Source organism: Pezoporus flaviventris, unplaced genomic scaffold (assembly GCF_033815535.1).
Source record: "Pezoporus flaviventris isolate CSIRO_AGI_PZ_B2104156 unplaced genomic scaffold, CSIRO_AGI_Pfla_v1 ptg000023l, whole genome shotgun sequence".
Lineage (NCBI taxonomy): Eukaryota > Metazoa > Chordata > Aves > Psittaciformes > Psittacidae > Pezoporus > Pezoporus flaviventris.
Genome location: NW_026892571.1, coordinates 10,970,381 through 10,980,975, shown reverse-complemented (window position 1 = coordinate 10,980,975; position 10,595 = coordinate 10,970,381). Strand labels below are relative to the sequence as shown.

At 44.2% G+C, this 10,595-nt stretch overlaps 2 protein-coding genes across 4 annotated transcripts in view; one reads left to right on the top strand and one right to left on the bottom strand.

The window, feature by feature from the left end:
- The first annotated feature begins 259 nt into the window (after positions 1–259).
- KIF20A (kinesin family member 20A) lies at positions 260–8,478 on the top strand. The gene is made up of 18 exons (XM_061456693.1): positions 260–606; positions 1,067–1,156; positions 1,286–1,405; positions 1,855–1,993; positions 2,081–2,268; positions 2,356–2,500; positions 3,220–3,420; positions 3,649–3,760; positions 3,872–3,943; positions 4,492–4,635; positions 4,714–4,879; positions 5,128–5,292; positions 5,478–5,617; positions 5,712–5,814; positions 6,223–6,433; positions 6,781–6,872; positions 7,158–7,295; positions 7,820–8,478. Exons 1-18 carry the CDS (start codon positions 445–447, stop codon positions 8,090–8,092), a joined length of 2,661 nt encoding a protein of 886 aa, XP_061312677.1. The 5' UTR covers positions 260–444; the 3' UTR covers positions 8,093–8,478.
- Positions 8,416–10,595, bottom strand: part of SFXN1 (sideroflexin 1) — a 24,069-nt gene continuing 21,889 nt past the window's right edge. For all 3 annotated transcript variants that reach the window (XR_009743983.1, XR_009743982.1, XM_061456695.1), the window contains 3 exons: positions 10,531–10,580; positions 9,886–9,933; positions 8,416–8,538 (listed from right to left, as the gene is read on the bottom strand). Coding sequence is in view for 1 of the 3 variants with exons in the window: in XM_061456695.1 (XP_061312679.1) it covers positions 8,442–8,538; positions 9,886–9,933; positions 10,531–10,580 (195 nt within the window). In the remaining 2 variants the exon portion in view is untranslated. The remainder of the gene's footprint in view (positions 8,539–9,885; positions 9,934–10,530; positions 10,581–10,595) is intronic.

The following is a 10,595-nucleotide window of genomic DNA, read 5'->3' as shown; positions in this document are numbered from 1 at the left end:
TGGGTCTGGGTCTGGGTCTGGGTCTGGGTCTGGGTCTGGGTCTGGGTCTGGGTCTGGGTCTGGGTCTGGGTCTGGGTCTGGGTCTGGGTCTGGGGCAACTCGGAAGAAGCTGTGCCTGTGCGGTGGTCTCTGGGGGTATTGTGGAGTGCAGCCTGCGTGGAGCCGTGTGTGGTCTGTGCGTGCTAAGTCTGCTGGACGCCATGTGGCGGTCTGTGCGTGCGAGAGGTCCGGTGCGTGTGTGCATTTGCAGCGGCATCCCGTGTTGGTGTGTGTGCAAGGATGGTTCCTTTTGGCAGCCCATGCTTGTGGGGGACAGACTGATGTGGCAGCGGTGGCAGACTATGTAGTGGGGTGTACGTGTGGGGACCAGAGTTTGGAGTCATGCTGTAACATCGCCCTGTGCTCACTGTGCCCCTTTTTCTCCAGGAGCTGTGTGGAGGCATCATGGCGCAAGCACTTGCCTCCCCAGGGCTGTTCTCTGATGATGATGCTGCAGCAGCTTCCCCTGTTCTTGAATCCACAACAACAGGGTTTGGGGCTGATGTGCGCAAGGACCTGCTGTCGGAGTTCTCTGCCATCTCTCCAAATCCCGAGGGCTCCCAGCAGGTGAGGTTGGAGCTTTAAAGTCACAAGCAGGGCAGTGTTTTGACTTGTGGCTGCTGTGTGTCTGTACAATGGTGTTGTGCTACATGGCCAACAGATACTTTTCAGTAGAGGCTAGATGAAATGTTGCTCTGGGGGAGCAGTTCCTGTTATGAGCACTGCACTATGAAGCGCCTCTTCACATGATTCCTCTTAGTGTGGTACTTTGTCCGGCCACTGGTTTTGCTGTCACGTCTTCAAGCTCTTGGTCTAATTCACTAGCTAAAAGAAACACTGGTGTGACTGGAAATGCCTAAGAAAACTTATGGTATTGCTGGGGATTTTGGGATAGAGGAGTGTCCATTAGTTATTGAGCACTAGTTGGGGTAGCTGTGTGTTCCGTGCTGTGGTTCCTGTAGTGGTTTGGTGGAGGCTGTGTACTGCCTCTCTAGCTGCTGTGCTTAACCTGTGCTGATTTTTGCAGCCTGTAGCTGAAGACAGTGATGGAAAATTAAAGGTCTATTTGAGAGTTCGTCCTCTGAAATCTACAGAACTGGAAAAAGGAGAAGACCAGGTAAGACACTGAATGAAGCAGTCTCCGAGCTGGTTGCCTGTGTGCTTGCTGGGAGGTGGACTATCCTTTGCTGTCTATGCTAAGGCCTCTTGTAAACCAATGTGATGATGGGGTTTATGTGTTCTTTAGGGCTGTGTCTGCATTGAGAATCCGGAGACCCTTCTTCTAAAAGCCCCTAAGGACTCCTTCACCATGCGGAGCACAGAACGTGGAGTGGGACAAGCAGCACACAGGTTCTCTTTTACTCAGGTAGGTAACTGGGACAATTCACCTGGAAGTCTTCAGAGCTTAAACCATCATTACAGCTCGAAAGCTGGCTCATTAATGTGCACTGATTCTAATGCACTGCATTAACTGTGTAGTCTTGAACAACCTTCTGTTTGTTTCTGTCACTGTTTCCTTAGTTTTTCTCTTTTTAAGCTGATCCTGACAACTTTTTTTGGCAGCAAATACAAAGTTCTTGTTTTGCTCCTGAGACTCCAAACACACTAGAGGCTATAGTGATATCAGATATTACTGCATTAAGCAAGTGAACAGCTTGTTTTAGTGGTCTGGACTGGAATTACTGGTGGGTCTGTTTCTTGTGATGTGGGGCTAGTAAAAGGAACAAAGGTCTACATAATATTACTTGAACAGCTATCAGCAGTCAAAAGATAGGAAAGGTCTATATGAAGCCATTTTTCATGTATCGTTTGCAGATCTTTGGACCAGATGTGGGGCAGAAATTGTTTTTTGATGAGACAATGAAGCAGGTGGTCAAGGATGTACTGAATGGGCAGAACTGGCTGGTTTACACCTATGGCATCACCAATTCAGGGAAGACTCACACTATTCAGGGTAAGGAAAACTAGGTGTTAGGAGCCTGTTGAAGGAGTTGTCTGCTTCTACATGCTAATCCTTAGCTTGCTGCTGTTCTTGCTTCAGGAAGCAACAAAGATGGGGGGATTCTGCCTCGCTCCTTAGCGGTCATCTTCAACAGTGTGGGGGACCAACTATACAAAGGCATGGATCTGAAGCCCTTCCTCTCCAATGAGGTGATCTGGCTGGACAGCAAACAGGTGCGACTGGAAGAGACCAAGAAACAGACCATGCTGCGGGGAGGTCTGTGGGAGGTAAGCGCTTGGCCTTTAGGCCTAATAATACAAGGGGAAGGATGATGTCATATAGCATACATGCTCGTGTTCTTTGTTTCCTTCCAGGAGGAGCTGTTAACACCAATGAAGAGGAGTCACAGTGCTGAATCTCAGCTCCAGGCCACTGCCAGTGGCAGCTTTGACAGTGGAGTGGCTGGCCTCTCTTCATCTAGCCAGCTCACCAACCATTCAGATGTCAGCCAGACAGAAGGTATGTCTGGAAGCCTGTTGGGTACTACCTGCTTCTTATTGGAGGGTAGGGGAAGAAAGAGTGATGGCTATTTGGATGCTGTGTTGTGGGTATAAAGGAGCAAAGGTGCTGTTGTTTTGCCAGTTTTCCCTTTGAAAGATAAGGATGTTACGGCTGAAGAACTTTGTATGTTGACAAGACATACATACAAAGAATTCACTGCTGCATAATAACCAGCCCTTGTGAAATGTAGTTATTTGACACCACTTCGTTCAAGGGGTGTGGTTATTGAGCAGCTGAATGTCATGAGATGGGGATAGCTGGAAAGCAAGGTGCTGAAGTGACACGTTGCACTGAGTGCTTGTGCCCAGACTCTCAAACCTAGGAATGACCAGCTCACCTGGAAGGTACTGGCAGCATGGAGTGATTATTGAGGATCAAAATGTTATTTATGCTGTGAAGAGTTCATGGTTGAAATATCCTATACTTCTGGAGTCAAGAATATGGACATAAAAGGTCCCTACACACAAAGAAGGATGCTCTTTAAGCAGATTTTAGGCTGCCTCCTGCAAACATGCATTAGAGTCGGTCTGAATGAGAAGAGGTATACAGAATAACTTGCATCAGCAGTAGTGTTCCTGCTGGAGAAAAACATCTCACTCTGGCTAAACCTTTCAGGCTGGACTTGTAAAAAGCTGCAGTCATGACTTTTTTTCCTCCTTTTTGTTTTTTTCCTCTAGAGCTGGGCCCTCGCTGGGCTGACTTGGACCGCATTTCACTCACCAACACGGGAGATGTGCAGTTCTCCATCTGGGTCTCCTTCTTTGAGATTTACAATGAGTTCATCTATGACTTGCTAGAACCAGCTTTATCTGGCCAGAGCCGCAAGAGGCAGACACTGCGGCTCTGTGAAGACCAGACTGGCAACCCCTATGTGAAAGGTAGATTTACCCAAAGGATATTTATTACTGGCTTCCTAGGGAGACTTGACGGACTGGGTAGGTGTGTGGCTCAGCAGTGTGATGTGTTGGGGATGCCCTCTATGGCTGCCCCTCAGAGGTCTCTGATTTATAGGAATGTTAAGTTTGCTAATGGCAAGGAAATGCAGTGGTGAAGCTGGGGCTAATAGTCTCCTGACTGCCTTGCCCAATGTGTGCCTCCTTTTCCAGATCTGAACTGGATCAATGTCCGGGATGCTGATGAGGCCTGGAAGCTCCTGAAACTGGGTCGGAAAAACCAGAGTTTTGCCAGCACCCTCATGAACCAGAACTCCAGTCGAAGGTCTGAAGGGGGAGGGAGGTTTAGGCAGAAATACAGTTCTGAAGGGCTTCTCAGAATTTGTTTGAGGAAGGTTGCGTTTCCTTTTTAAAATATCTGCCTGTCTCTTCACAGTCACAGTGTGTTCTCCATTCGGATTCTGCACTTGCAAAGAGGTGGCAGCGAAACTGTTCCAAAAATCAGCGAGTAAGTTTTATGCGCTAGGATTTGAAGGTGTTCTCTGTGGACTCAACTTCCTGCCTTTTGCCATGGATATGGGGTATGGGAAATATCTGGAGGAAGGACTTGTTTAAAGTATTGGAGTAAATGTTCCCACTCTTCTTGGAACTGACTAAGAATTTTGTGAGGAGTACTGCAGAGTACAACTTGAGGTAGTTCCTAAGCTCTTTGAATGAAGGTAAATGTAACACTGCACCTGCAGCAGGGCTGATCTGAGTGTTACCAATGCCTTTTCCTGGGATGTAGTTGTCTTAGTACCTGGGAAGTGGCTGTCCTGAGGACTGGCAAAGGACCTTCGAAGTTGACACTGCAAGCTCATGCTGGTTTAACCTTTTGTAACCCCTAGAGTAGGCCTTTTTGTCCAGCAATAGCACTACACACTAAAAGTACTTCCCTTCTGGGGAAGCTGGGAAGGTGAGCAAGGTGTAGGGGATTGCAGGATGTCTGAATTCTACACCTTGATAGAACAGGACAAACCCAGTAGTTCATGTGAACATCCCCTGTGCCCTCTTCAGGTTATCCCTGTGTGACCTTGCGGGGTCAGAGCGCTGCAAAGACCAGAAAAATGGGGACCGAATGAAAGAAGCAAACAACATCAATACCTCTCTCCACACGCTGGGTCGCTGCATTGCTGCCCTCCGCCAGAACCAGCAGTCCAAGTGAGTATCCAAAATTCCAGAGGGAGGATGTAGGGAAGCTGTTCTTTTCTATGGGCTCACTCTTGTTTCTCCCCACAGATTGAAGCAGACCATGGTTCCCTTCAGGGACAGCAAGCTAACCCGTGTGTTCCAGGGTTTCTTCACTGGACGTGGGCGCTCTTGCATGATTGTCAACATTAACCAGTGTGCATCTACATATGATGAAACTCTGCATGTAGCCAAGTTCTCGGCCATTGCTAGCCAGGTAAGCAGCACAGACCAGGATCACGGTATGGTCAGGATACATCTTGCTTCTTTGAGAGTGAGCCCTTTTCCATCACAAGATGGGGATGGCTTGCAAATCTTCCCTATGCTTTTCCAGTGGATTATTGCCTTTACAGTACTTCCAGATTCTGCTAAACTGAAAGAGTTGACAGGCTGCAGACAAGTGCTGTGCTTAAAGGCTGTGCAGCTTCTTTTGTGGATTAGTAATAATGCCCTTTTCCCCTTCAGCTTGTTCAGGTACCACCCACAAAGCTGGAACTTCCATCCATCCAATCAATCATTAAAGAGCACAACAGGCGAACCAGCCAAGGTGCAGAGGCAGTGGCAAAGGATGAAGTGGAATCAGAAGATGACAGTGAGGATGAAGCGGATGTCTCCGTGTATGAGAAGGAGGTGGGCTGTGTTTTTTGTTTTTTCTTTTTTTTTTTTTTTTTTACAGCCTTCATGGACAGAGGATCAAGAACAGCTTTAAAGGATCTTAAACCTAGGTCACCTTATCCTACAGATACGGGATTACCTAATTTAAGGTTCAATTCTGTTGTGCAGTGTGGGCAATGGGGTCTGTGCCCTTTTTGCAGGACTTGCTGCGTGTAGTGGAAGCTGCACGAGAGCTGCTGGTGCAAGAGCGGCAGGAGAAGCTGCAACTAGAAATGCGTCTCCGTGAGGAGATCTGCAATGAGATGCTGGAGCACATGCGGCAGAAGGAGCAGTGGTGCAGGTACAGCTTATGTTGATCTCCCTCCCTTTGTTAAGGGTGATCTATGCTACCAAGAACTGCCAGCCCCTGACATGTAGTTGTTTGCTCTTTGTAGCCAACATTTGGATACTCAGAAGGAGCTGCTGGAGGAACTGTATGAGGATAAACTGAATAACCTGAAGGAATCACTCACTGACTATTACCAGGAGATGATCCAGGTGTGTTTAGGGCAATGAAATGATATCAGGAAAATGGCACTGGGTTGGGAGGAGCTTGGGGTACTTGAATCCATGAAGGTGACTTAAGCAAACAAACATTTTGCTTTTTGTGATATTATTGGATAGCTTGAGCCACAATTCTTGCTTCTTGTCCACTGCTTTATGTAGGTGACTAGGTTTTCTGATTTTCAACCCTTAATCTGAAAGTTACTCATCTCTAGAGGCTGCAAAAAAAGTGGATTAGGCTCCCAGAAAATGGGTTCACACTTTTCACTGAAAGGGCACTAAGGCTGGGTCCAGTGTGTAAAGTGTCTGATTGTGAAAGTCTCCTGGAAGAAAAGACACTGAAAGTTTCAGGAAAGCTGTGTTAAGATCATCTTGACTATTTGAACAAACTTGCTTTCCAAGGAGCGTGATGAGAAGATCGAGGAGCTTCAAGCTGCTCTGCAGGAAGCAAAACAAAAATTGGACAGCCTGGATACTAAGCAAAAGGACCTGGGACAAGGCTTGCGCCGATCAAAGAGAGTGGCAGCTACCTCATGTGCTCTGCAACACGAGCTGGAAGATACTAAAGCGAAGCTAGAGCAATGTCAAACAGAGTTAAATACTGCAACAGCAGGTAAGGCAGTGATGATGCTACACTGGTCCTTAACTACACCAGAGCAGCCCTTATAAAGGGTTAGAGATACATTTTATCAGCAAGCACACTTGATTCAGACATCCTGAAACCACTATTCTGGGTTTCACTGCATTTTCATGTGAAAATGGACTTTAGGGCAGGATCATATCCCAGTTCAAATTCTGAAGTTCCTCTGCATAACTGATAGGGAGAAGTCTGGAACACTTGTGCATGTCTGCACAAAGCTTTTCTCAGCTTGCCTGTGGCAGCTTATCTCAAGGGGAATCTTCAGAAAAACTGAAAGCTTATGATCGTACTGTTGCTCATTGCTTTTTGTCTGTTCCTAGAGTTGCGCAAGTACCAGAAATTGCTGGAGCCACCTCCCTCTGCCAGACCCATTACTGTGGATGTAGACAGGAAGCTGGAGGATGGACAGAAGGTAACTCCATCTCTGTTACAGAAAGGAACACTTGCAGGGCAAGGTAGTTGCCAGTTTAAGAGTGTTTGGAGCTGCTGTTTCCAGATTTTTAAGCAAATGGTTGAAAATGTAATGGGTATGAAAACCTTTACTAGAGATGCAGAAGGCTCTGTAATGTGGGATCCCAGTGTATCTCCCTCAAATGGGATCCTTCCTCAGGTCCTGCATGTCTGAATTACCCTGGGGTGGCTTTGCTTGCACAGCAATGTCAAAGCTAGATCTCATGTTGAACCTTTTTTCCTGTAGAATGTCAGATTGCTGCGTTCAGAATTACAGAAACTTGGGGAATCTCTTCAGTCTGCAGAAAGAGCGTGCTGCCACAGCACAAGTGCAGGGAAACTTCGAGAAGTGCTCTTTACATGTGATGATATTCTGGCTAGACAGGTAACGTTTCTGTTTTGTTGTGGCTGTACAGGGGGATTTCCTCTATGTGCTTTGCCATAATCAGCAGAATAACCTAGGTTCTTGAAGCTGCAAATAAAAATGACATTCTCTAGATACATACTATTACACTAAGGGATGTATACTGCTGATTTTTTTCCAATGTCTGAGTCAGACTGCACATCTAACTCTCCAGAAAAGACCCAAACTGTTAATATTCAGCTGACAGCCTACACCTAAAGCAGGAGAATTCAGAGTTCTCACTTCCTTATCCAATTCACTCTATCACAGTTCCTATGGCAGCATGTTTGCAGAAGGATGGATTCAGCTTTTTCCTATCCTTACCGTTTCTATTTTGTTATTGAACTGCTACACTGTTGACAGTAGAAGCTTTTATACATGGCCTTATTCAGCTCACCAGTTAATGAATTTTGGCAAAGGCAGATTTTTATCTTCAGTTCACAGTAACCAGGAAGTTAGACAACTTGTCATGTCTACATACATATCTGTTGCCTCCCCTTTCTCAGGACCAAACACTGGCAGAACTGCAGAACAACATGATGCTGGTAAAACTAGACCTACGGAAGAAAGCAGCTTGTATTGCAGAACAGTACCACACTGTACAGAAGCTCCAGGCTCCTCCAACATCTGCCTTAAAGAAACGGTTCTGTGCCAACCGGGAAAACCTACAACCTAATCAACCTCCTGGTAAAAAGCCCTTCCTGCACAACCTCCTGTCACGTTCAGCTCCCCGTCCTGCTGCTGGCAGAGGGTGGCAACTTCGTTCAGTTGCTCTATGACTTTTTATGGAGAAACCCCTGCCCTACTATTACTGGAATAGGTGGCAAATCCAATATAATAGCATGTATTTTTGTGTGTTTGTTTGTTGTTGTAGCTGCTTGAGAGCTTATATAAACATTTTTGGATATGTATGGTTAAACTTTTAATTGATACCAAAGTGGACAAAATGACCTTTTGTATTTTAAACACTACAGCGAAGAAAGTCTTGAAATATAAAATAATGGAGATGATCGAAGTTGTTTAACAAAAGGACAAGCTGAACTGAGCTCTTATCTTCAACTACGTTGGCACATAGTTCAAAAATAAGGTCACAAGATCCTCCTTGAAAGATACTTTCCCTTCCTTGAATTATAATCCTTTATTAAAGTATACACGTTCTACTTCAGGGCTGTTCTTTCGGATCTTGGCTTCCAATTCTGGCTCCAAGCGTGTTACAGACATAGAACTAAGCAAAAGAAACAGTGAAATAGTTACATATAACAAACACTTGAATGTAAAGTAAGATGGAAGACATATCTGGTTAAGCTTCCTGGAGTGTGAAAAGAGTTTTCAGCTCTTTAACTTCTCATGAAGGAATTGTGCTCACAGTGCAGGGGCAAACAAATCCCTGCTTAAAAGGCAGCAGGACAGTCAACAGAGTCAAGAAATGGCTGTTGGCTAGGAACCGACTTAGTTGCTTGCAGTTGTTTCTGGCAATACAAACTTAACTTTTTAAAGGTGTTTTTATTAAATATAATGTATTTGCCTATTTAACTCACTGCCTGACTTTAGTCACTTTTATGACTCTTACAAACCTTAAAGTGAATTTAATCTGCCAGGTCATTCAATTAGCTGCATTATAGTTTCAGGTCCAATCTTGTGAAATGCATAGCCCTGGTTAAAATCAAGAACTGTACCACACTTGCTGTGCTAGTTTGTTAAGTCATCTCCAGGTAGCTTAGTGCTGCTTACCACCATTCTCTACTCTGCCACGTATGGAAGCAGATGATTTCAGACTGCTTTGCTGTACTCCAATAATTGCATCAGATGAGAACTGGGTATTGTTTTCTGGAAGTTAAAAGCTACTTTATTTGATCAATATTTTAATAGATTTAGCTCCAGCTTGCACTGTTTAGACAACCACTAAAATATGAGGGACAGCTTAATTGAATTTAAGACCCTCTTTATATTACATACTGCATATTGTGCGAACTTAATGTTTGCAAGTAACCCATCCAGGTTTCAGTCTGATGTCAGCTATTTTGCTTCTAAGATAGTTTTCAGTACTGAGCTATTTGTGTATTAATGGAAAATTCTTTCTAGAAAAATATAAATAAATTGCAAATAAGCACATATAGCTAAATGCTGTTCTGTGTATAGGCCAGTGTTTCCAGCTGAAACTAAGATGGGACTGTTTAATCAAAGTATAACCTTACTGGATGTCAATATATTATTTAGACCACATTAGCCTTTTTTATGAATCATTCTAGTGATTCTTAACTCTGTATTACCAAGCTCAAACATCCTGGCATGAGAACACATGGTTAAACTATGCACCCAAACCTCTTGTTTGCTGTCCCTATGTACCTGTATCTCGAGCTGCTAAGAGTCTGTAAACAAGTAAGCCCAATTCTACTGTTATATATTATTGATGTGTAACATAGTTATTTTTCTATATATTCTCATGTTTATCACACTTGTTTTATGGGAATTAACTGTATGCTCTAGGAGGCAATGATGCGTTTGTGTTTTTGCAATACCTTGCATGCAGCTGGGAGTGTAACATTAAGAATGATGTAACGGGAATACATACCTTTTTTGAGGAAACAGTGCACAACACAGGGGTGTGGCAAACACAAGACTAAAGGAGACAAAAATGGGTTTGCAATAGTTAGGGTACTAAATGAAAATTCAGACTCTTTAGGCATGGTCTTAAGGCAGAAAGCTCTTTTTTTGTATACAGTGAGCTTAAAGTTCCACGAAGTAAGTGCTTTGTGACCTTTGTCTCTTGCTGCATTATACCTTATGAAATCTTTTATCTACTATGTAGTACTAAATGCATCAATACCATGCTTACAAATGTGTATAAAATTATCATTTTATGTTCTTCCAGTGTTTCACATTGGTGTCCATGACAACATAAAACATTAGACAACAGCAGAACAGCAGCTGCACCTCTCCATTAATCAAATGTTTCAAGAATTCAACAACCTACAGGATTAGATTCCAGCAAGCTGCTCCATGCCTTTTGCCACTCCCTTTCTTTCTCCCTCCCTCTGCTTTTCTTGCCAGATCCTTCATTATTGGCTTTTTTTTTTTTTAATAGGGTGTTATCAGTTACATTAACTGCTGTAGCCTTTTTTTATTTATTTAAAGAAAGAGCAAATACTGCTACTCCTTCTGAAAAAAAACCCTTCAACTATCTCTTAAGACAGCAGACACAACCCAAAGAACTCACCAGAATCCAACTAATCCAACTTGAATGGGAGCACTCATCCAAGGATACCTCTGTTGAAAGGAAAG

Coding starts and splice junctions, on each gene's coding strand:
- KIF20A (XM_061456693.1), top strand. CDS start 445: ATGGCGCAAGCACTTGCCTCCCCAGGGCTGTTCTCTGATGATGATGCT. Junction 3,421..3,648: donor TGGCAACCCCTATGTGAAAG/GTAGATTTACCC, acceptor CTCCTTTTCCAG/ATCTGAACTGGATCAATGTC. Junction 6,434..6,780: donor GTTAAATACTGCAACAGCAG/GTAAGGCAGTGA, acceptor GTCTGTTCCTAG/AGTTGCGCAAGTACCAGAAA.